This window comes from Hylobates moloch, unplaced genomic scaffold (genome assembly GCF_009828535.3).
Source record: "Hylobates moloch isolate HMO894 unplaced genomic scaffold, HMol_V3 SCAFFOLD_10, whole genome shotgun sequence".
NCBI classification, from domain to species: Eukaryota; Metazoa; Chordata; class Mammalia; order Primates; family Hylobatidae; genus Hylobates; species Hylobates moloch.
The window spans coordinates 108,196,024-108,220,941 of record NW_026652285.1 but is presented as its reverse complement, the minus strand read 5'-3'; the positions used below and the strand labels follow the sequence as shown (position 1 = coordinate 108,220,941).

The 24,918-nt window shown below is 60.8% G+C and overlaps 1 protein-coding gene across 6 annotated transcripts; it reads left to right on the top strand.

Moving 5' to 3' along the window:
• Positions 1 to 3,695: 3,695 nt before the first annotated feature.
• Positions 3,696 to 12,587, top strand: TMEM250 (transmembrane protein 250). Of its 6 annotated transcripts, none has more exons than XR_009215362.1 (2): positions 3,696 to 3,937; positions 4,749 to 5,165. XR_009215362.1 is itself a non-coding variant. In XM_058445834.1 (2 exons), the coding sequence occupies exon 2, from the start codon at positions 10,228 to 10,230 to the stop codon at positions 10,708 to 10,710; it is 483 nt and encodes a 160-aa protein (XP_058301817.1). In that variant the 5' UTR covers positions 3,696 to 3,937; positions 10,178 to 10,227; the 3' UTR covers positions 10,711 to 12,587. The 6 variants fall into 6 exon arrangements, 5 of the variants coding, with proteins under 5 accessions (XP_058301817.1, XP_058301816.1, XP_032021525.1 ...); XM_058445834.1 differs by lacking the exon at positions 4,749 to 5,165 and adding an exon at positions 10,178 to 12,587; XM_058445833.1 differs by lacking the exons at positions 3,696 to 3,937; positions 4,749 to 5,165 and adding exons at positions 7,935 to 8,014; positions 10,178 to 12,587.
• Positions 12,588 to 24,918: the final 12,331 nt, after the last annotated feature.

Below are 24,918 nucleotides of genomic sequence, written 5' to 3'. Positions count from 1 at the left end.
GAAAGCCCTGGTCCAAGTGCTGTCCCCCAGCCCCCACCTGATGGCCCAAGTGACCTTGAGCAAGTTGCTGTACCCCCTGACCCCTGTAAACAGGGACAGCCACAGCACACTTTCCCAGGTCGCTGTGACCAAGGCCCCGGCCACGCTCAGTGGAGTGCCTGGTACACAGTTCCCCATCACTCCCCATCAGAGAACATCCAGAATGGGACGCCTTCAAACAGTAAGTACCCCTTGGATTGCCTTGCCCCGTGGCCGTAACAAAGGACCGCCGATTCCGTGGCCTTGACAGCATGCATTTATTTACCCTCTCACAGTCATGGAGACTGGAAGTCCAAGATCAAGGTGTGGGCAGGGTTGAGTCCTCCCAAGGCCTCTCTTCTGGGCTTGTAGATGCCTTCTTCTCCCTGTGTCCTCACGGTGTCATCCCTCTGTGTATGTCTGTGTTCTAATCTCCCCTTTGTATACGGACACCAGTCAGATTTGGGCCCACCCTAATAACTTCATTTTACCTCCGTGGCCCTTCCTCCCTCCCTCCCTCCCTTCCTTCCTCTTCTCCCCCACTCCCAGCCCCACACCATCACCTCCCTGTCTCTTTTTCTTTCACTGTTTGTTTTTCTTTTGTAGAGACAAGCTCTGGCTATGTGGCCAGGTTGATTCAGAACTCCTGGACTCAAGTGATCCTCCGGCCCCAGCCTCCCAAAGTGCTGGGATTACAGGCATGAGCTGCTCCTGGCCATCCTTAGTAACCTCTTTAAAGACACTGTCTCCAAATATAGTCATATTCTGAGGTGCTGGGGGATTAGGATTTCAACATAAGATGTTGGGGTCCCACAACTCAAACCCTAACACTTCATATCTTGCCCAGGTCTGTAGGTCAGGACCAAGCCATGGCCAAGCTAAGGGTCTGGCTCAGAGTCACTTATGAGGTTGCAGAAAGGATGTCCCCAGGGCTGCAGCCCTGTAGAGGCCCAGCAGGAACTGGAGAGTCTGTTTCCGAGGTGCTCGCCCACATGGCCAGTGAGTTGGCACTGGCCGCTGGCGGGAGCCTCAGTTCCTCCCAAGAGGGCCTCCCCCAGGGATGCTTGAGCATCATTACAACATGGCGGCTGTAGTGCGCTCACTCGGCTTCTCCCATGGGTGATCCGAGACAGCAAGATGGAAGCCTTGAGGGATTGTGTGACCCGGCCTCGAAGTCACACCACCCTCCTGCCTTGCCCTGTGGCTCACACAGGGCAGGGAGCCGTCGTGGGCCACCTTGGGGGCTGCCTCCCCATAAGCTGGGGACGGGCCCTCTTCTGCAGGCTCTGTGCAGGCTGGCAAAGCTGGTTCCCACAACATCCCTCTGAGGCTTATGTGTCCTTATCCCCGCTTTACAGATGAAGGGTTGAGGCCCAGAGAGGCTGAGATTTTGCCCACGGTGAGGAAGTGGTGGAGCCATGGTGGAAGTGGCAATGGCAGGCTGGGTCTGGAATATTTGCTCTGGGTCACTCTGCACAGCCCTCCATTAATACAGTCTGCTCTTTCTTCGGCAAATAAAACATCTGCCTGACATGGGAACATCTGCCAGGGGAGGCAAAGCCATTTCCCCTGAATGTGGCTATGAGGATTTGAAGTGACACATTCTTCCACTCAAGCCATCTGGGCACATCACAGACCACTGCAGACTCAGTGGCACAAAACAGCAACCATTTGGTTACACTCAAGGAGTCTGCAAGGAAGGGACAGGCAGGACTTCTCTGCTCCACGCTGTCTGGGGCTCAGCTGGGAAGGCACAGGGTGGTGGGTGCTCCGGTCTCCTGGAGGCTTGTCCATGCTGAGGCCAGCTTCTCCCAGCAGGTGCTAAGAGCTAAGAAGAGGCAGCATGCAGGAGGTGGAGGGGAAGCCATAGGGCTTCTTCTGCCTCAGCCCAGAAACAGTGCAGAGTCCCTCAGGCCTCTGTCTGGTTGCAGGACAGTCACAGAGGCCAGCCCAGTTTCGCAGGAAAGAATTGGCTTGGCCAGGCGTGGTGGCTCACGCCTGTAATCCCAGCACTTTGGGAGGCCAAGGCAGGTGGATCACGAGGCCGGGAGATTGAGACCATCCTGGCTAACACTCACTACACCTGGACAGACCGGAACTCATCAAAAAAAAAAAAAAAAAATTGGTTGGTCTCTGCTGGTAATGGGGAGGTGGTGTGTCCATGCAGCCGAGAGGATGCTGGGTTCCTGTGTACTGCATCTCCTTCCCTGGCCTCCTAGGTGGCTCAGCTCTGTGGGGCCACAGGCCCCACCCCACCCCAGAGACATGGAGAGGGGGTTTGTCATTGAACTTGAAGTCACACTGGCTCTGTCCAACGACCAGTTAAAATGACCCTGGAGGCTTCCATTCTCTCCCACCCCTTCCCCTTCCCTGGCCCGAACCCTGCAAGGTGGCTGGTGTCAGAGATAGGACTCTCTAGGCCTCTACTGTCCTGGCAGCAAGAGCCACTCTCTGCCAGGATCCTGAAGTCAACCGGCTGGATAAAGTCCTCACAGTGACCCCATCCTCGGCCCCCCGTCCCTGCAAGTGGAGGGAGAGAGGGACGGTACTGGAGGGGTTAGGGGTGGGCTTCAACATGTCCCACGAGCAGGGGTTGCATTCTTTCCACCCACTCAACATACCTGCTTAGCACGCGCCCTGGGCCGGCCTCTGTGGGCAAAGCGCTCCTTCCAAGCAGGGGTTGGCTTGCTGTCCCTGTGAGAGGTGACAGCATGCTGGCAGTCCTCACAGCCCTTGCTCGCTCTCGGCGCCTCCTCTGCCTGGGCTCCCACTTTGGTGGCACTTGAGGAGCCCTTCAGCCCACCGCTGCACTGTGGGAGCCCCGTTCTGGGCTGGCCAAGACCGGAGCCGGCTCCCTCAGCTTGCAGGGAGGTGTGGAGGGAGAGGCGCAAGCGGGAACCGGGCTGCACGCGGCGCTTGCGGGCCGGCAGGAGTTCTGGGTGGGCATGGGCTTGACGGGCCCCGCACTTGGAGCAGCCGGCCCTGCCGGCCCCGGGCAATGAGGGGCTTAGCACCTGGGCCAGCGGCTGCGGAGGGTGTACTGGGTCCCCCAGCAGTGCCGACCCACAGGCACTGCGCTCGATTTCTCACTGGACCTTAGCTGCCTTCCCACAGGGCAGGGCTCGGGACCTGCAGCCCGCCATGCCTGAGCCTCCCACTCCCTCCATGGGCTCCTGTGCGGCCCAAGCCTCCCCGAGGAGCGCCACCCCGTGCTGAACGGTGCCCAGTCCCATCGACCACCCAAGGGGCTGAGGAGTGCAAGCACACGGCACGGGACTGGCAGGCAGCTCCACCTGCAGCCCCGGTGCGGGATCCACTGGGTGAACCCAGCTGGGCTCCTGAGTCTGGTGGAGATGTGGAGAACCTTTATGTCTAGCTCAGGGATTGTAAATACACCAATCAGCACCCTGTGTCTAGCTCAGGGTTTGTGAATGCACCAATCAACACTCTGCATCTAGCTGCTCTGGTGGGGCCTTGGAGAACCTTTATGTCTAGCTCAGGGATTGTGAATACACCAATCAGCACTCTGTATCTAGCTCAGGGATTGTAAACACACCAATCAGCGCCCTGTCAAAACAGACCACCTGGCTCTACCAATCAGCAGGATGTGGGTGGGGCCAGATAAGAGAATAAAAGCAGGCTGCCTGAGCTAGCAGTAGCAACCCGCGCGGGTCCCCTTCCACACTGTGGCAGCTTTGTTCTTTCGCTCTTTGGGTCCATGCTGCCTTAAGAGCTGTAACACTCACTGCGAAGGTGTGCAGCTTCACTCCTGAAGCCAGCGAGACCATGAGCCCACCAGGAGGAACGAACAACTCCAGACGCGCCGCCTTAAGAGCTGTAACACACCGCAAGGGTCCGCGGCTTCATTCTTTAAGTCAGTGAAACCAAGAACCCACCAATTCCGGACACACCCACAAAGGTAGGACAACCCCAGGTGTTCTTAGCCGCGCGACCAGGGGGTCCCGTCCAGCTTGGGGGCTCTGCGTCGGCAGCGAGCACCACATTTGGCCCCAACTTAAAGTCTCCCACAGACTTGGAGCCGCGGGGTCCCTCCTGCGCTTGGCGGCACCACAGGCACCAGCCCAGCAGATGGCGCCAGGCCACTGCCCACAGCGCAGCCGGAGACCTGACGGGGACAGGGAGGCTGATGGGGACCCTGGCTGGGCCTCACGTGCTAGGGCAAACCCGCGGCAAATGCCCAGCACACGGTGGTCCTGGGGTGACTGAGCTGTGGCCAGGCTGGGGGTGCAGAACTCAGGGAGTGGGCAGAGGACCAGAAGCAGCCACGGCCGGGGAGAAAATCGGTGTCCTGGGAAGCTACTTGCGCTGTGCACGCATGGACTGGGTCACGAGGCCAAAACCCACGGTGGCCACAGCAAGAGAGCCCTGGGCGGGCCAGCGGAGACAAAGGCCACCAACAGGCGGGGGCGGCTTTGCGTGTGGAGGGGGAGGTAGGAGACTGTCAGATGTCCCCCACCGCCCAGGGACAGGGGGTGTGACGGAAGGGGCAGCCCAAGATTGAAGGTGCCTCCCAGAGATGGGGCATTTGAGCTGGGTCCTAAAGGGCGAGTAGGAGCTCGGAAAATGGAGAAGGGACAGAGAGAGAGAAAAGGCAACTGTAAAGGGGTCCAGGCTCCTGCCCTGCACCCTGGTTTCACAGGGAGTTAGGGGAGGCTGGCGGTTCTGGAGGGTCAGCCAGGGAAGGGCGACCCCCACTGTCTTCTGTGAAGCATGCCAAGGGGCAGCCTCAAGGACAGCATCCAGCTGCGAACACAAGACCAGAACCCACACCCGGGGCACAGACGCTTCCACGTGTGTGGAGCTTGCAGAGTCTCCAAACCGAAATTCGAGGCAGACAGACGGGACTTGCCCTATAACCCAAAGCGCGTGAAGCGTTTTCCCGACCGTGGCGCCTCTGTTGAAGTCAAATAATAAACAACTCCGCCCTGAAATTCTCATTCTCCTGGAAAGGGCAACCAGGGCTCCCCCTTACTGTTCCCTCACCCCAAACCCCAAGTGATATCCCAACCTTGGAAGCAATGGGCAGCAGGCAGCAGGGTCAGCCTGGGAAGCCACCCTCACAGCTAGAGTGGCCATCCCCATCCGTGGGCGAGCAGAGACTGGTGGGGCACATGGCCGACCAGAGTGTGTGGAACCATCAACACAGACAACGTGACAAGGGGACAGCTGCACCCTTTGGGAATTCAGGACACAGAACCCTCCCGTAGGGAGAAGCACGTGACTGCAGGCCCAGCCTGAGGCAGTGGCGAGTGAGGGCCCCAGCTTTCGTGGAGATTCTAATACAGGAACGTGTTTGAGGCCACTCGGGCTGACATGCACTTCTTTTTATTTGTCCAAATCCAGCTTTTTTTTTTTTTTTTTTTTTTTTTTTTGGTTCATGCTGAAAAAAAATCAGAAAGTACAGAAATGTTAAAAAAGAAAGTAAAATATATTCATCTCTTTAATCCCACCACACACAGATCACCTCTGCAAACATTTATCTGCTTCCAGTACTTCACCAAGTAACGGACATCTAAGAATATGTTTGTGCTGATGAGGGGTCACACTAGATGTGACTTTGTGAACCACTTTTTTTTTTTTTTTCTGAGATAGAGTCTCGCTCTGTCACCCAGGCTGGAGTGCAGTGGTGCGATCTCGGCTCACTGCAAGCTCCGCCTCCCGGGTTCATGCCATTCTTCTGCCTCAGCCTCCCCACTAGTTGAGACTACAGGCACCCGCCAGCACACTCGGCTAATTTTTTTTTATTTTTATTTTTTTAGTAGAGATGGGGTTTCACCGTGTTAACCAGGATGGTCTTTATCTCCTGACCTCGTGATCCGCCCACCTTGGCCTCCCAGAGTGCTGGGATTACAGGCGTGAGCCACCGCGCCCGGCCTATGAACCACTTTTGACTCAGCCTGGGGGGCTGTCTTCTGGGCACAGTTGGCAGTGGGTTCACCTGACCCTAAGTTTAGCAGCAGAAGCTTCAAGGTCTGTTCCTAATTCTGTATTATTCTCAAGGAAGGTCCCTTAAACCACAGAAGCCTCAGGCCCCACAAAAGCTGCGTCCGCCCCCGGCTGCAGGACACCCCAGGGTCTGGATGCAGCCAGGGCCAGCCACAGCCTCACTAGCTGGCAGCTCCTTTAAGGGTATGCTCATTGGCAGCTTTGTTCTGACGGCCACATCCCCCAAGGGACCTCCTTGGCCTTTGGCTTGGGTGACGCTGACCCACATGGAGGGGTCTCTGGCCTAGCAGTCCTGGGACATCCCTTGTATGAAGACCATATGTCTGACATGGCACTTGCCACCCTTTCCGGTCATTTGCCCCCAGCCTGTCCCTGTCACAAGATGGCAGGTGCCTTGAGGGTGGGGGCTCTGCTGTGCCTGTGTCCTTGGTACCCAGAGCAGGGTAGCAGCGTGGGGGCAAGTGCAGGTACTCACGCTGCACTTCTGTGGGTGGGTGCAGTGGGAAGCAGGGGGCATCTAATCCAGAGCTGGAGCCAGGGGACTGCAGGGCAGGGAGGACACAGGAAAACCACAGCAAGGAGGGGGGCTGTGGATCTGCTCCTCCCGTTGTGCAGCCACCAGGTGGGCCAGGTGTGAGCCCTGACCCATGGACACGTGACCACCCTCACCAGGACGTGAGAAGCCAAGTGACGGGTGACCACCTGGTTTACACACCACTCTCTTTCTGGCCACGGGCGCCGTCTCACGGCATCAGTGTCCCAGCATGAGCCGCGTGGGACGGGAGAATTCTCTTTGGTTAGTTTGTCTCTAATGGTCCTTAAAACAGAAAACAAAAAATGAAGGCAGGCATCAAGATGCTTTCCATTATCTCAATGTTTATATATTAAAAATGTTTTATTTATTTTTGTGGAGGCCATGTTGCCAGCCAGGTCGCCCAGGCTAGTCTTCAAACTCCCGGGCACGAGATCTCAGGCCAGAACGACAGGTGTGAGCCACCACGCCCAGCCTTATCTCAATAGCTAAACGTGTGGATCTGCCTCACATCTGGAGAGGCAGAGGGGTGAGCCAGCAACAGGGCTATTGAGGAAGGAAGGAGACCTGTTTATTGATTTTATAGAGACGGGCCTCACTATGTTGCCCAGGCTGGTCTCAAACTTCTGGGGCAAGTGATCCCCCTGCCTTGGCCTCCCAAAGCAGTGGAATGACAGGCGTGAACCAACACTTCTTGCCTGACACCTGTTTCTTTCGGAATATTTGCCGCCAGCCATCGGTAAAGGAAACAGGCTCTTGGCCTTTTGCTGTGCTACCTCCTGGTGGCCTTTGCTCGCCCAGATGTTCCTCGAACTCCCGCTCATGTCGGATAAAGGCGGCTCTCTCTCTTGTGGCGGGGACCGGGCCACAGTGGAGAAGGTAGCTGCGCCAGCCCTCAGGGCGGCCCTGGTCCAAAGGACGTGGGCCCAGGAGCCAGCTCGCCGTCCCGGGAGGCCTGCAGCCAGTGACGGGCCTGGTGGGCAGGAGGGCCCAGCCCCCTTGTTCCAGTGCCATGAATCTGAAGGGCCACCCACTTTCCGGTCGCCCCAGGGGCTGCTGACCCTGCCTTCCCCTCCTACCCAGCAGCCACACCCAGGAGCGCTCCCCAACACACTCCTCGCTGGAAACCCAGGACAACCGCCAGCCTGTACGAACCAGGCGTGAGAACACTAACACAAGTCCCCTTCCTTCACTGGGGAGGGGGCCTGGGGCTGCTGCTGCTGGGCCTGCTCGTTCTCCGGGGCTGTCCCTACTTCGGCTGCCGACGTCGCCGCCGGCCCACCGGGCCTCGCAGCTACCCACCCGCTCCGTGCCGCCCGGGTCCGCGTGGCGTCGGCCGCCTCACCCTTCCCCGCCCTCCTGGAGGCTGGAAGGCGCCCCCATTCCCGCCGCCGCCCGGTCCTCCCAGCCCCAGGCCCGGGCCACGCAGGGCGCCTTCGCACACGGCCCCGCGAGGACCAGACCTGCTCCCAGTCCCTGGACCGCCCGCCCCCGCCGGTAAGGCGGCTTCCTCGGGGGCCCGGCCCCACCCCAGCGATGGCAGCAGCGCGCTGGGTCGCAGACACCTCAGTCCGGGGCCAGGACCAGGGTCAAGCCCTCTTCTGGGGCCAAACGACTACTCCACGGGAGCGCGCCTGCGCACCGCCCCTCCTCGGGGCCCGGTGGCGCGTGCGCGGAGGCGCGACCCAGGAACGGCTTGCGCAGGACAGCCATCTGCGCCTGCGCAAGACCAGGCGCGGCACCGCGGGCGTTCGGGGGAGGGAACGCTACGGTCTGCTCGCAGCGTGCGCACGCACGCCCGCACGCTCTCGGGAAGCGTCGAGTCTGGGACGCCCAGCGCGGGCCCGGAGCAGGGGGAAGGGAAGCGCGGCTCGGTCGGCGCGGGTGGAGGGGGCGTGAGGCCACCCTACGGTGGCCCTCGAGGGACGGCGCTACGGCTCCCACGCTGGGCCAAACGCCTCCGGCGGCCGCGCCCGGGAGCCCCGTCACCTGCAGGGCGACCCCAGCCGGGGACGCGTGAACCACGCCCTCAGCCGCCCTGCCAGCGCTCCCAGCTGCACGCCCCGGCACCATGCGGCCGCCCTGCGCACGGAGCCCCGAGGGACAGGGGCGCCCGCAGGTCCGGCCCCTAGCACCGCCGGCCGGCCCCGAGGTCCGGGACGCCGGCGCCGCCGCGGAGAGGGCACCGGGTGAGCTGCGGGCGGGGACCCGGCCTCGGCGGGGGCCGTCTCCAGGGCAACGCGCGGCGCGGGACCCGGAAGTGGCTCCGGCAGGGGCTCTGCAGCCTGGGGGCCCGGCGCGGCGCAGGCCCGGTGCTCACGAGGCGTTGGTCGGGGCCCGGGGCCCGTCGGGTCTCTGAGGCCCGGAGGAGACAGTCCTGGGTCCATGGGCCGGGCCGAACGGGCGTCTGCAGAAAGACGGGGACCCGGATGGAGCCGCGGGCCGCGAGACCCCGCGGGGACACAACTCCGCCCAGCCGCGTTTGAGTGGCAGCGGCATGGCTGGTGTCCCGGCCGGGGCGAGCTCCAGGCCGAGGCTGGCCTTAAATAGGGCCGCTCTGGCCCCTGCAGCGCGTGGAGGAGCCGGGCGGAGGGAGAGGGCGAGGCCGGGCACCGGAGGGTCAGGCGGCCCCGGCCCCTCCCGCCTCCGCCCCGGCCAGGTCCCCACGGCAGGGCCCCAGGCTGAATCTGACGGCAGGCGAAGCTCTTGGCAGCAGTCGCCTGTAGTGTTACCAACTTTCCTGCTTCGATTTTATTTCCTGACCTTTGAGTTCATTCCGTCTACAGATTATTTAGGCAAGCCATAAACGGCATTTACTAGGTGAAGCTAGAGAGCCAAATGCCGCGTCTGCTCTTTGCAGCCCAGTCTGTAGGGTCGCTGCCAGGCCCCGGGCCCACCCCACTGCACACCAGGCCCAGCCCCTTCCCTCTCACAGCTACCCACAAGGGCAGTGTTATTGGCACCCCCATTGGACAGAGCAGGAGCCGACTTGGAGTCAGGTGACCTGCCCAAAGTCACTGCTAGGGGAGGACAGTGCCAGGGTGCAGGCCCAGCAAGGTGACCCCAGGGCCCCCGAGCCGTCCATCTGGCACCCAGCACTTGTCAGGTTGCTGGAGTCACCTGCTCCCGCCGGGCTCGTTCTCGGTTCATCTGCGAGCCCTCGAGTCCCTTTTCGCGGCCTTGTGGTGGCTTCTTGCAGTGGCTTCTTGCAGATGACATTTAAGGGCTTGCGTCAGCCTTGGGTCAGGCAGCCCCAGAAGACCAGGGCAGTAACGGGCAAACTGCCTAAGAGCAGAGTGTGGTCCAGCTAGTGGGGGGCTGCGAGGATCCCGCAGGAAAGAGCCACTCTTGCCCCTTCCATCCGTTTTGGCATTGACCACCTCCGGGGGCCTCCCCTGGCCGCTGCCCCGAAGGCCCCCCTTCCCCATTGCTGCCCTAGAACAAGCAGTTTGGCTTCCCCAGGTGGTGGGCCCCTTGGCAGTATCCTTGGGAGGGTTTGTGAAAAGAGTAAGCCCAGGAGTGCCCGCAGATCCCGCCCTGGACTCCATCTATCCGTAGTCCTGGCGCTGGAGTTTGTGTCCGCTTTCGCCGGCTGATTGCCTGGGGAGGGATCCGCATGGTGTCCTCACACTGACGTGGGTTTTGCGGCTCTTCCCGCAGGCCGACGCCTCCCCCCAGGCTCAGCTGCGGGCTCCCAGGCCTAGGTGCCCATGACCCCTACGCTGATCGCCGCCACCGCCGCCACTGCGAGCTACCGCCGCCACCGGGGCCCAATGCCGGTCATGCCCATTCCGCGGCGGGTGCGCTCCTTCCACGGCCCGCACACCACCTGCCTGCATGCAGCCTGCGGGCCCGTGCGCGCCTCCCACCTGGCCCGCACCAAGTACAACAACTTCGACGTGTATATCAAGACGCGCTGGCTGTACGGCTTCATCCGCTTCCTACTCTACTTCAGCTGCAGCCTGTTCACCGCGGCGCTCTGGGGTGCGCTGGCCGCCCTCTTCTGCCTACAGTACCTGGGCGTTCGCGTACTGCTGCGCTTCCAGCGCAAGCTGTCGGTGCTGCTGCTGCTGCTGGGCCGCCGGCGCGTGGACTTCCGCCTAGTGAACGAGCTGCTCATCTACGGCATCCACGTCACCATGCTGCTGGTCGGGGGCCTGGGCTGGTGCTTCATGGTCTTCGTGGACATGTGAGGGCCCTGTGCGCGAGCTTGATGTATCGTCCCGGCCTGTGGCTGTGTTATCTCCATGGGTGGGGCCGGCCAGCGCCTTCCCTTCTGCCCATCCCCCAGGCAGCTGCTGCCCGGCGCCCACGGAGAGAAAAGAAAGGGCTGAGACTTCCCTGATGGGGTTGCGGACACCGCCCCTAGGCTGGCTTCCTGTGCCCACCCTCCCCGTGTGCACTCTCGGGGGCAGCGCCCACCTGCCGGTGGTTCCTGCTCACACGTCTTCAGGTCATACTGTGGGGTGGGCCCTCCGTTCGCCTCTCTCCAGGACCACAGCTGCCAGGGACTTTAGACATCACCCTGGGAGGCCCCTGGACACAGAGGGCTGTGTGCCCAGGAGCAAATCCGGAGGGGGGGCCCTCCTGGCTGCATAGCCCCTTCTGCGTGCCCTGGTCCCAGCCCCAGCCAACAGGACACGGAAGGCTCCCCTCGCTGACACACCACACTGCCACAAAGCTGCTTATTCTGCCCTGGGCCGCCTGAGGCCTGGCACTGCCTGCGGACCACCCTGTGTGTGTCACCCTGAGGGGTTGTGTGGGTCCTGAGTCCCCAGCCAGCCTTCAGGGTCCCCTTGGATTGCGTAGATGCAGTCTAGCAGGGGGCGGAGAGGGGCTCAGGTGGGAGGGGCCTCAGCAGGCTCCCAGCTCAGGGGCTGGCCTGGGGGAGCCCTGGGAGCCGGGCGCTGACTCCACTGGCCTGTCTGCCTGTTCTGGGAGGGCTGTGGGGATGTCCTGCAGATGCTCTGGATTTCTGCAGCGGCACCTCCATTCCTTTCTGGCTTTTTTTTGCGGGAGAGGGCTTTGGGCCTCTTTCTTTGAGGGAACACCCTCAAAGAAAGCCTGGGACATCAAGGCTGCAGTGAACTGGGATGGAGACTTTGCGTGTCCCAAGTGTCCGGAGCAGGCGGCAGAGGCCTCAGTGCAGCAAACACAGCCCCAGAGCCTGTGTGGCACCAGCAGCATCTTAGAGCCCCGGGTATATGCTGAGATCCTATCCCACGCTGTCCTCCAGTGACTGGGGGGCCCAAATGATGGCACAGGGGCAGGTGGGCTGGAGGGGCGCAGATGCCTGTGTTCAGGGAGGGCAGCCACCATGGGCCGAGGTCTCACCCAGGACCCCTTGCTCTGCTCCTTGGCCTTGCAGTCAAGGCAACACTGTGGTGGACTGCCCATGGCCGTGTGACTTTGGGGCCGAGTGGGAGGGCGCCCTGAATAATGATTGCAAGGACAACAGGCAGAGGCTGCCCAAGAGCAGCACACAGGGTGCAATACTGACAACCCTAGCATCACCTCAAATCCACGTCCCCACACTCCGGGCATGGGTGGGACTTGTGACCCTGCCCTGTCAGGCGGACCAGTGGCCCAGGAGCCATGAGGATGAGGACAGTTGTGTGCCACTGGAAGAGAAACTTTTTGAAAAACCCTAAATCAGGTAGAGAAAGCAAAAAATCTTTGGCCGTAAACCGTGCTCTCTAATTTATCGGCAGCTTCTGTGGATGACCTCTGATGAGCCCAGGCTGCGTCCAGGCCCCGTACAGGCTGGCGGGAGCTTCCCTGCGTGGGCCTCATTTCTTGCTGCAGAGAATCTTTTGCACTAAGTCACGCTGTTTCCTCAAAGAAGCTTTGTTTTTTGTTAAGATGTTACTCAGTCACCCAGGCCTCTTGGCTGAGGGTGAAGGTGGGACGGGAGGCCGGAGGGGGCTGGCTGTGCCACTCGTGCGGTGTCAACGCTGCAGGGAGTTGTGGCACCTTGTGCCCTCTGAGCACCTGGCCGCCTGCTGTCCCCGGTGCCCGTGAAATTCGTCATGTGATGACCCACCTGCATTAAACCTATTTTTTTAATGTGTTGATGGAGTGATTGCTTAAAGCTCAATTGTTTTATTCCTTTTTGAAGGACATAATAATCACCTAGAGCACCATAGAAACCATCTCTTCCTGTAAGGTGGGAAAGTTTTCACAAACATCTGTGATGCTGGGGAAGGAGCCCCTGAGGCCAGGGTTCCCCTTGTGGGAAGCTGCCCTGGGGAGGTGGCCCAGCTGACAGGCAAGGATTTGTCAGCAGGGCAGTCACCGGGACACTGCTGTGCAGGCCAGTGGAGGTTGCATTTGGCTCACTGGCCTGTTCAGAGTCTTTTTTTTTTTTTTTTTTTTTTTTTTTTTTAGATGGAGTTTTGGTTTTGTCACCCAGGCTGGAGTGCATTGACACGGTCTCGGCTCACTGCAACCTCCACCTCCCGGGTTCAAGTGATTCTCGTGCCTCAGCCTCCCAAGTAGCTGGGATTACAGGCGCCCGCCACCACGCCTGGCTAATTTTTGTATTTGTAGTAGAGATGGAGTTTCACCATGTTGGCCGGGCTGGTCTGGAACTCCTGATCTCAGGTGATTCACCTGCCTCAGCCTCCCAAAGTGCTGAGATTCCAGGTGTGAGCCCCTCCGCCCAGCCTCGTTCAGTCTTAAAGCTGGGGTGGTGTTTCCGACGCTGCTGAGAGGAAAGGGGCCTCAGGGCTGTGAGCAAGCACAGCACTATCCACCTCGGGAGGATGCACACACATAAAAAAAGATCGGAAGAAAAATAAAACCAAAGTTCTTATTTATCCAAAAAAACCGTTTGAGGCCAGGTGCAGTGGCTCACACCTGTAATCCCAGCACTTCGGGAGGCCAAGGCAGGAGGATCACTTGAGCCAGGAGTTCAAGACCAGCCTGGGCAACATAGTGAGACCCCCATCTCTACAGAAAATTTTAAAATGAGCTGGCCGTGGTGGTGTGCGCCTACGAGATCGAGGCTGCAGTGAGCCGTGATTGCACCACTGCACTCCAGCCTGGTGACAGAGTGAGACTCTGTCTTTAAAAAAAAACACAGTTTGAAGATTGAGAGACGTACTTTTCATACTGTTGTAGGATCTTTGCTTTGTAAAGGCTTCCTTAGCTTCTGTGAAGGGAGGAAGTTCACGTTTCTCATTTTTTCACTCGCAAAGGCTTCTAACAAGATGAAGATAACAACGATTTCCTCCCAGGCAGTCATTATGGCCAGAAAGGGTCACTTAAAGGGAAACCAGCCGGGTGCAGTGGCTCACACCTGTAATTCCAACACTTTGGGAGGCCAAGGCGGGAGGGTCGCTTGAACCTAGGAGTTCCAGATCAGCCTGGGTAGCAGGGAGACCCCATCTCTACAGAAAAATATTTTTAAATGAGTCAGGCATAGTGGTGCTCACCTCTAGTTCCAGCTACTCTGGAGGCTGAGTGGGGAGGATTGTTTGAGCCCAGGCCGGGGAGGGGTTGAGGCTACAGTGAACCATGATTTTGTCACTGCTCTCCAGCCTTGGTGACAGAGCAAGACCCCTTCTCAAGAAAATAAAGGAAAACTTTAGATTCCATTATGTAACAACCTATCCATTATAGAGTTTTGTGGAACTGTTTCTCCAAACTTCTGGGGTTTTGTTTTTGATGGCAGAGTTTGTGAAATCCTTACAAAAATGTTTGCCCCTGAAAAGCTTAGGAGGGTGACACTTGTTTTACCAAACCCAGGGCTGAAGCTTGGTGTGGAGCAGTGCTTCACAGACCAGGCTTCTGATCCAAAGGTCTGGGGGCTCTGTGTGCCCCACAGCGGATGCCAGGCCACAGCCGAGTCCTGAGGTGGGCGCAGGGCCTGGACACGCAGCCTTACCTGTGCACACAAAGCTGGGGCAGTTAGCAGACGGGCTGTCTGAGGCTCAGCCTGGGAGAGCGGCCTGGTCTTGGCTTTGCCAGGTGTGGGCTATGTCCTTGACTGTGGTCACGCCCGGCCACGCACCACACCAGAGAGGCTGCACAAGGGCTCCTGCCTTCCCTGAGGGCTTCCCTGGCCCTCCCCGCCCGGCTTCACCCTGGTCTTCCGTGGATTTGGCATGTTTTCCGTTGTTCCCTGCCTGGGCCATCTCCATCTGATAGAACTCCCCGCGACAGTGGCAACGCCTCATCCACACTGCCGTGCACAGGAGCCGCCAGCCCATGGGACCACTGAGTACAGGGACAGGTGCCACCGTGACCACTGAATGTCTCATTAGACCCAAGGAAGCAGTTCCCACAGAAGGAGCCACTCATAGCTGGATTATAACAAGGGCTTTTTTTTCCCGTTTTTCCTTTTTTTTTTTTTTTTTTTTCAGAGATGGGGTCTCGCTCTGTTGCCAAGGCTGCAGTGGCCACGATCACGGCTCACTGCAGCCTCGACCTCCTAGGCTCAGGCCATTCCCGGGCAGGGGCATGTCACAGGCTCCAAGAGCCAAGGAGTTTCCCCACGGCCACAGCGTGTGTCTTGCGGGAGGCCCGCTAACCTGGCTCCTCTGGGTGGCTGAAGAGCCCTGTGAGGGATCTGAGGGGCGGTGGAGCTGCTTACGACCACTCCCCAGCAGACCTGCCATCCTCGGGCTGTGTTAACCAGGCATTTCCCCTGTTTGACAGGTTCTGTTTTCAAAGCTGTTCTCCCCTTGAGGTCCCAGATGACCGGCTGAGCTGTGCAAGGGCCACGGCTCCAAGGAAGGCCGGAGCTCCTTGGAGGTTGTCCCCAGGTCCTTTGTCCGCAGTGACAGACACCCAGACCAGACCATGCTGCAGTGACTGGTAAGGGTGCCACCCAGACAGGGATCTCCAGGGACCGCCGATGGTGCTGTATGTCTGGGGCTGTCTGTCCTGGGCAGCCTGGGCCCTCCCAGCAGCAGCCGTGTTTCTGCTGGGTTGGGGAGATATGCCAGGACCACTGCTGGGGGACCAGCGCATTCCACGGAAACGTCACATTTAGAGCAGCCTGATTTGCTGGTGGTGGGCTCCGCATGTCTGAAAACGTAGGAGTGACCTGCATGCCTGGAGGCTTCCAGGGGCTTCCAGCAGTGGTGAGGAGTCGAGGACTGGGAAGGTGTTGAGACAGAACCTAAGCACGTGGCCGCTGCGGCTTCCTGCAGAGATCTCAGGCGGTGCGCAGCCGCTTTGGAGGGAGTTGGGAGCTGGTTAGGAGACAGGATCTATCCTTACGAGGCGGCTGGTCCATACGGCGGCTCCCCTCCCGCGGCAAGTGGCCTCGGTTGCCTGTGAAGGAGGGAAGTGGCCCCAGGGACTCTGGGTGGCGGCTGGACCTGAGTGAGCTGGGAAGGACAGGTGTGGGCAGGGAGGGCTGCTGGCTGCTCCTGGGGACGGTGGGAAGTGGAGGTAGCTGCAGACCGGCCTGGAGGTCAGGATCGTGCTGGGAAGGTTCTGGAATCAGAGCTGCCTGGCACTGGCTGGATGAGAGGCCCCCAGTGACAGCAGTGGGCTTGAGAGTCATGGGTTTGGGAGTGAGGAGCCTGGCACCAGAGCTCAGTGTTCAGCCTGGAGGATGGGGGAGGGTGGGTGGCCCTGGACCAATCCCTGAGTCTGGACCACAGAGAAGATCTCCAGCCCAAGGCAGGGGCGAAGCTGAGGGGGAGCTGGGCAGGCCGGGGAGGGAGGAGTCGGGGGGCTCTGGGGAGGGCAGCCCCTGGGTAGAGACGGGTGGGAGGGAGGCCTGGAGGTGGGGGGCGGCTCCATCTCAGGCTGAACAGTGCTGAGTCAGGAAGTCACAGCCAGGCGCAGGGTGTGGGGGAAGCCACCAAAGCCAGCCCGGGGCTGTTGACTTAGTGGGGTCTGATTTTCAGTCTGTGCCTGGCCCAGGGGGATTCTGCCGAGTGCCTCCCAGAGCCCCCCTTTCCCCGTCGTCCACCACATGGGGACACCAGCTTGGGCACCAGACCGGGGGTCTCTGTTGCTGAAAAGTGGAATCCAAGCCGAGGAGCCAGCAGAGGGCAGGCGATGGCTGGAAGGGGGTGGTGCTGGGGATTTCAAGATCTAAGATGCTCTGTCAAGATGGGCCACGTGCTGTCCTGTCCCCAGTGCAGGGTGGACCAGGTGGCCTCGGAAGGCTGCCCTGGCAGAGCCCCCCTGTGCAGCCTCCACAGGCAAAACCACCCCAAATGCACACACACAGGAATGTCCTCCACCTCCCGCCCCTCCCCAGGGGGCAGGACAGGACAGCAGGGGCTGAGGGGGAAGGTGCCGAGCTCCAGACACAGCCCCCAGCGGAAAGGATGGCAGGGCCAGGCACGGCCCCCACTCTGGACCAGAGCACGCCCCCCCGCACCGATGCCTCGGTGTCGATGGTGATATTGATGCTCTGTGACCTTGGAAGGGCCTGTCCCCTCCAGCGTGTAATCAGAGGAGGGCGCCGGCCCTGGCAGTGCTGTGAGTGCTGATTCAGCATTTTCTGGGGGAGACAAACGTGCTTCGATCTGCAGAGGCCAGTGCGTTTCTCTTCTTCCTTATGGGTCTCCTTTGGAAAGGGCGCGTCTCTGCCCAGGCCCTCCCTGCAGGCCTCCACTCATGCCCTCGGAGGCGGGGGCTGCCCTGCACCCAGCCCCGGTGAGCCGCACTTCCCATGCAGCAGGCTGCAGAGACCGCAGTCCAGAAACACCCCCACCCCCCACCACCGCCTGGCGCGCCTCCTGACGGTTCCCAAAAGAGAGAGCGCCCCGCCGCACCAGCATCCTTGCCCAGGCGGGGCCGTCCGGGTGCAGCTGATTCAGCGGCTCCTGGCCTGGCGCCCCTCCCCCAGCCCAGCTGGGCAGCGTGCCCGGGCATGCCGGCAGCTGTGTCACACGGGCTCTGGCAGGGCTGCTGTGGCGCGAGGTGTGTGGCCCGCACTGCGCATGGGGGCGGGGTGGCAGGCTGCTGCGGCGGGCGGGCTGCCAGGCGCCCCCTCCCTGCAGGGCCGCTCCCCTTCCGTGCAGTCCTTGTATGGCCTCCTGCAGAGGAGAGGCCCCGTGGTGGAAGGCAGAGCTGGGTCTTGGTGCTCCGGGCTACCGTCAGCCCCCCAGGAAACAGTCACATCCGAAGCCCCATCAGCGGATCCACTGCCACATCCAGAGTCTCCCCATAGCCCGAGTCAGAGCCGCATTCCTCTATCTCAGGCCAGCCCTGCTGGGGCCACCTGCCATCCTGACCTGGGTGGAGACTGCAAGGGGCAGGTGGGGCGGGGCCCCAGAGTCCCACCCGACCAATGGGGACAGCCGGGGCCAAGGGGCTCTCAGGGCAGCAGGAGGGCCCGGCAGGGGTGAGCCACAGTCCCCAGGGCCCCTCCTGCCAGCTTCACTGCGCCCATGCGCTTGGGTTTGCCTCTAGCTGAGGGCATGGGGCAGGCCTGGGGAGCTGGTAGGCTCCGACCCAGCCCCAGGGCCCAGGGGAGGAGGGTGCCAGCTCCGTTTGGGAAGTGGGCTTTGTAAAGGGGCTTGGTTAATTTATGCGAGGACCTGGGTGTCCCCGTCCTGTGAGGGCTGTGGGTGTGGGGTAAATGCAGGGCAAGGAGGGGAGAGGGGTCAGGACTGAGCAGGAGAAGCAGGGGCAGGATCGGTGAGGAAGAGGGGCAGTTGGTCAAGATTGGGTCAGGTAGGGACACGGTGGTAGGCAAAGGCCAGGGGGCAGGTGGGGTGTCTGGGAGGTCCATGGTCAGAGGACGGGTGCGGGTGGGGCCTGGAGATGGCGGTGCTGCCTCCACCCTCCCGAGCCTGGAGGCCTGACAATTGCATCCGAAAAATCCATAGCCACCATCGTGTCAGCAACACGGTGACCATGGCTCACGACGTGGGGATGGGCATTCGTGCCACTTCCTCAGAATATTAATGACGGTCCCTGCAGAATGCTGTACGAATATTCATATGGAGATCAATCAAGCCTGGGCTGGCGGATGGCACAGGGAGAGGGGCCGTGACGGGCTGGGCCCAGGTCCCAGCGGGCACACCTTGGCAGGGTGTGGCCGTATAAGTCTCCGCCAGCTCCAGCCAGGATCTGCCTCCCTCAGGATGGGATGGGCCTGGGCCTGTCGTACGGCCACAGGCAGAAGAGGCCGATGGCTGACATGACATCACCACTTAGTGACTGCCCTCATCCTGGGAGCCCAGAGGCTGGGGCGGGGCTCTTTCCGGAGAGACCCAGAGAAGTTAGTATCAAGTTTAGCGGGGGCACCTGCTGCCTCAGACGCTGGGCAGTAGGCGGTGACGTCCCTGTCCTCACTGGGGTCTGCAGCCAAGGACTGGCCACCGAGGCCCGGGCCAGGCACAGGGATGCTGGGTGGCCACGGCCAGTCCTCCCGGGAGCCCCTAGCACCTTGGGCCTGCCCCCAGCTCTCATGGCAGGAGAGGTTTCTTCCCACGCCACTGTCCGACGCCCTGGTGAAGGGATTCGCGGAACGGGAGCACGTGGATTTCCAGTTCTTCCCAGCGGGCGCACGCAGGCCAGCACCCTCTCCCTTGCCTTTAGGCAAAACTCGAGTGCTGCTAGACCCTTGGCCCTGCTCACTGCGCTGGGCCACGCTGCACCCATTTCCTCCCAGCGAGGGTCGTCCCTGGGCTCCTCTAACCTGAACTGCTTCCGAGTTTCCTTCTCAGAACCAAGAGGGGCTGGCTCTGCACCCTGCCTACCTGTCCAGGGGTGGGGGCTGCCCTTTGAAGCTGTCAATCTGGGTTTTAAGTGTGGATTCATTATTGACAACACCATGACATCATGCTGACATGAATTATTTGTATGTTTTTCAAATTGTGCTGTGATAACCCTGGCTGTCTTCCTGCTCCCATAGTGGATAAAAGCGTCTGAAAGAATGCTGCCATCTCCCTTCTCCCCACAGCCTGGAGCTGGGCCAGCCGTAGCTCAGCCACCACCTGTGCTCAGTGCAGCCTGCTTTGAACCCCACACTCCTCCACCTGGCTGGGGTGCATGCCTGGTACATGTATGTGTGCACGTATGTGTGTGTGGGTGTGTGGCATTTGTGTGCCCGAGTGTTTTCTGCTGTCGTGTCTCATGTCCTGGCCTTGCCGCCCTCCACATCCATGGCTCCTTCCCGTGCTCCCTCAGATGTTCCCCCAAAGAATGGAGGGACTCCGGCCCCTTGAGGAACAGGGAAGCCCCTGCCTGGGTAGCCACTGGCAGGTGAGTCCCGTGTTCCTGCCGAGAAAAAGTCTGCTTTCAAGACGGGCAAGCACTCCCTTTGTGGTCGCCGCACTTGGGGTCGCCAGTTGCTGGGTTGATTGGCAGGAAGAGGTGCAGCTCCCCGGCCCCTCGTGGGGCTGTGCAGCCATCTGCCCCTCTCCGGGCCCAGCTCTTCCTGTGAGATAAGGGGGCGGGAACCCAGGGAGGCTGGGCCTACAGCCTGCAGTAGGGTGAGGCACTGGACTAGCTGTTCCCAGGTCACCCCCAGGGAAAGGCCTGCATTCTGTCCCCAGGTGGGAAGTTCAGGGAGAAGGAACCAGGGCTGGAGCTGGACTCGGGGCGGGGGGCGGGGCTCACGATGTCACCTGTGGCGTGGCTGGTGCAGTGGGCCAGGAGCTCCAGATTCCCTGGGTCACCATCTTACCAGGGCCTAGGTTAGGGCCTGGGTCGGGGCCATGGGATCGCAGAAGCGGCACTGGAGGCTGGTGCCCTGTTCCTTCCACCGAGACTGGGCAGACCTCTCCTCAAGGGAAGGTGCCAGGGGCTGGCTGCAGGCCCTGCCTGAGGCAGATCTGATGACCTTGGGCCAGGGCAGCAAGGCCATCTATGGCCCAGACCCTTTCCTGGGGCTTATCCTCAAGGATGTATCCTGGTGGGGGGTGTCTCTAGGGGCCGGGTGCGGAGCAGGCCTTCACACTTGCTGAATGACTGTGCCAAGGGCCAGCTGAGGCCCCCGGAAGTACGTCTTCCGATGTCCCTCGAGAGCTGTGCTTGCCTCTCACCAGCTTACGACTAACCCCACCCCCAGGCCAGGCGCGGCGGCTCACACCTGTAATCCCAGCACTTTGGGAGGCCGAGGCGGGCGGATCACCTGAGGTCAAGAGTTCGAGACCAGCCTGGCCAACATGGGGAAACCCCGAGTCTACTAAAAATACAAAAATTAGCTGGGCGTGGTGGCAGGTGCCTGTAATCCCAGCTACTCGGGAGGCTGAGGCAGGAGAATCGCTTGAATCTGGGAGGTGGAGGCTGCAGTGAGCCGAGATCTCGCCACTGCATTCCAGCCCGGGGGACAGAGCAAGACTCCGTCTCAAAAACAAACAAACAAACAAAAAATCCAACTACCCCCTGCCCCCCAACAACACACCCCGGAAAGGCAGCCCTGCTGTTTGGGACCTGACCCCTTAAAGTCCTTCTGTCTGTCCTACCTGGGAGCCTCTGTCTGCTGCCGAAGGCTTTCCCAAGCCCAGCTCTCACACGTATCCTGCAAAGGACAGTGGCTGTCCCCTGAGCCTGACTTGGCCAAGGGGCTCTGCAGTGCCTCCCGGGAGGAGGTGAGTCACTGCAGTCGCCCGACCCTCAGGCTTCTCTGGAGCAGGAGGCAGCAGCTGCTTTACAGCTGCATAAAACATTAGAGGGAAATTTAGGACAAAAGAGGAAGACGATTAGAGCATCCAATTTAAACCGAGGGAGGGCATACGCAACCCAAAACGGCACTGCCCTAATTCAGGAGCAGAGGGAGGCACGGGCTCTGCAACCGCTGACAAGAACCAAAATACTCACCCAGTTTTCTTCTGCGAAAGAGACCCAAACTCGCCTGACAAGGCGCCCACAGATGTCCCAGGCCCTGCGGGAGCCGACCTCCTCCCCAGGGGATGATGCAGCCTGCTCCGTGCCCATGCCAGCTGGCCCAGGGCACAGCAGATGCCCCAGGTCACCATCCTTCCAGGGACCTGGCTCAGGGCCGTGGGATGTTCTGTTCTTTCCACCAAGACTCTGTGGGCACCGCTGTGGCAGGCCAGAGCAAGGCTGAGAAGTGGCAGGGAAGGAGCCACATCCAACTGTGCAGGCAGCTCCCCCAGCTCCATCCCTGCTCTCTGCTCTCCCTGGACCAACTGGCCCAGCCTAAGGCCGTGCAGGGCCTGGACAGCAGGGTCTGACCCCAACCTTCCCGGGCCTGGGTCACAACACTCTTGTTTTCGGGTCAGCATCTGCAATGGTGCTTCCTCCTGGGGACAGGGGTGCGGCCCCCTTGGCTGGTCAGCTCTGCCGTGCCCCTTGGCTCTTGCTGTCCGCTGGAGAAGATGGTCCCAGGGAAGCAGAGGCTGCCCAGAGACGGGGGCTTTCCGTGTGGGGCTTTCAGTGTGGGACCAGATGAGCAGGTCTCTTCTCCAGACCAGCCTTCAGCAACTTCCAGCTGCGAGATGAGGACACCCAGTCCTCACTTTAACCACAGGACCACAGAGACGAGGGAAAAAGCAAAACAAGGCAGGCCAGTGGTTTGGGGACCCTGGCTCTGCCCTCAGGAGCACACTGGGCCTGCCTGCCGGGTTGGTCTGTAAGCCAGTGAGCACTCCCCACCCACCCCACCATGCACCCAGCATCTGAGCTGCCAGGGTCCCCTTTGAGCCCCACAGTGCAGGTGTGCTGGCACCATCGGCCAGATCCACTGTACCAGTCCCTGGCTTAGCCTCCAGTGGAGCAGGGTCTACCAGATGACGACAACAGGCCTGGGCCGGAGAAACCGAGGAAAGTGAGACTGTCTCAGTGGGGCAGAGCTGCAGGCCCACCCAGATGCTGCTTTCTTGGAGGAATTTAGGAATCTCTGAAGCAAATGAATGTTTCAGTTACAGAGTAGTGCTTGAGCAGATTAGCAGGACTTGAAACAGACAGACATTCCTGCCCTGGTCCTGGTAAGGTGAATTAGCATCATAAAAGCAAACGTGCTCTGCCCAGGGTTTTTGGAAGTGAGGTGGTTTATGTGATCTTTAGCTGCCTGTTCTGTCCTTCAGTTTTGTATGTAAGAAGTACCAGAAAACACCCTCCCCCATGGACACTAAAGCAGGGGCCGTTCTGTCACGGAGCAGCCACCTCCAGATGGCTGTGCACCTGCACACCTGCTGGCACGCCCTGCCCGGAGCCAGGTGAGCGCCCTGTACCTGAAGAAGCCCTGGGCTTGCATGGGCAGGCTGCAAGGGTGGAGGGGGGCGAGCTGCAGGGTGGGGTGGGACAGCAGTGCTCACTCTGTCCTGAGACCACATTCCTGGGCATCCGGCACGAAGGTCACAGAAATGGGCAGTGTTCAGCTGCACTTGCTGGGGGCTCAGGGGCTGCTCTAGCAGCAGCAGGGCAGGCGCTCAGCAGGGTGGCTTCCTGGCCCTACGCTGTTACTAGGGAATTGAAGCCCAAGTCCCTGGCGACGCCCCGCTTCCCCATCCCTCCACTGCACCGAGGCACCGGCTCCTTTGCAAGATGCTCCGGAGTGCTCTGGGGTGCATTCCTGGGACCTTGGCCTCCCCTCCAGCCCTTCCGAGCTCCCTGAACCCCGGCAGACACATGGCCATGAAGCTGGCTGGCAGGAGGCCAGGGGTGCAGCGTGGATACCTCAGGGCTTCCTCCCCGCCCCGGAGGCCCCTATGCATGGGGTGTGGGGGCGGCATTCATCCCACTGGGGTGCGCCAGGGTGGACAGGCAGAGTGTGGCCTGACTGTGGGCACCTGGGGGAAAGGGCTGTGCTGGCACCCGTGCTGCACCGTCTGCATCCCCGGCCCGGAGGGGCGCCATGTGCCGTGTTCCTCTTCTCATGGTGGGGACCTTCCCGCCACCTCTGCCGCCCTGGGATGCTCTTCTCCCTCATTCACCCTCACACCATGGCACCTTCGGATGACCAAGAGCCTCCCTTTCCTCCCAGGGCCAGATCCTGAGCCAGCTCCACAGGCACCAGCAGGTCCCAGGACCTGTAGCTTGGAGCAGAGGATGGGCTGGGCTCAGGGGCTGCCCCCCAGATTCCATCGTGGACTCCAGCGTGCACACTGGTTGCCTGAGATTCGGATTCAGCAGGTCTGGCCCCGGGACCTTGTGATTCCAAGGGCTCCACCTTAGAGGCAGCTGCTCTGCCCTGGGGGTCTTGAGGGACGGAGGGTGGGCAGAGCATCCAGGAGGCACGAAAGCCCAGGAGAGCAGCGAGGCTCCAGAGCCACTAGAAGAAGGTGGAGGAGGGCGAGGCAGCTGTGGCCAGATGCAAGAGATTAAGACAGGACCAGGGCCGGGCGCGGTGGCTCATGCCTATAATCCCAGGACTTTGGAAGGCCGAGGCAGGCGGATCATGAGGTCAGGAGATCGAGACCATCCTGGCTAACACGGTGAAACCCCGTCTCTACTAAAGGTCAGCCTGCAATCCAGATTTGAGGAGGCCAAGGTGGGTGGATCACAAGGTCAGGTCGAGACCATCCTGGTAACAGGTGAAACCCTGTCTCTATAAAAGACTGGACCAAGAACTGGGGGTGGATTTGGAGCAATGGTTACTCCGAGTGACCTCCAGCCCCTAGTGACCTTGTCCAGCCGTAGAGACCATCCCTGCATCATTGACCCCAGCCCAGTCTGGCCCTCACTCCCTGGACACTTGAGAATCCAGCAGCAACTGCCTGTCCCTACTTGGGTGGTCACATCGGCCCATTCGTCCCGATCTTCCCTATCCCAGGACACGGCGTGGCCTTCACGGGCCCACCTGCCCGGCCTCAGTCCGAACGCTCCCCACCTCTCCTTCCCTCCCAGCCCTCCTCATTCCTCCTGGTTCCACCTTCACAGCCCTTGCACCACCATGCCCACCCTTGCTGGACCCCAGGGAGGGAACCCAGCAGGTCTCATAGAGCCCTCTCCCCCGGCAGCCAGACCTCAGGAGGCTCCCCTCCAGCCGCTAGCTCCAATGAGGCCGAGTCCTGGCTCAGGCTCTTCCTTCGCCACCTCCTGCCTCCTCCATGGCAGACCTGGATTTCTTTTTTAACCAGCCTGCCACCCCTGCTACTAGAACAGAAGCCCCAGATGAGCAGGGGCCTGTGACTTTGTTCTCAAGGGGGCCAAATGCCTTCCTGTTACTCCTGGGAGTCAGGGGTGCTGGCCCGCCCACGTAGCCCAGAGGGACGGAGGGCCTCACCTGCCGCCCTGCTGGCCACTTTCCCTCTGGGCCAGCTGGACCCCAAATCTGGCCCTTCAGGGAACCCACAGAGGCCTCTGCTGTGTCTACCGGGTTCCTGGCTCCTCCAGCAAGTGGTGCCTCCTCGTCTGGGGTACGGGGGGATGTAAATTCAGCTGCATCAAGGGCCCTGAGCAGGGAGCCTGGTGCTGGGAGAGCCACCGGAGCTCAGAGACAGCTTTCCTGAAGTCCTGAGTTGGGCCCTGGGGATGAGCCGGAGCTCACCTGCCGCTGCAGGGAGAAGGGG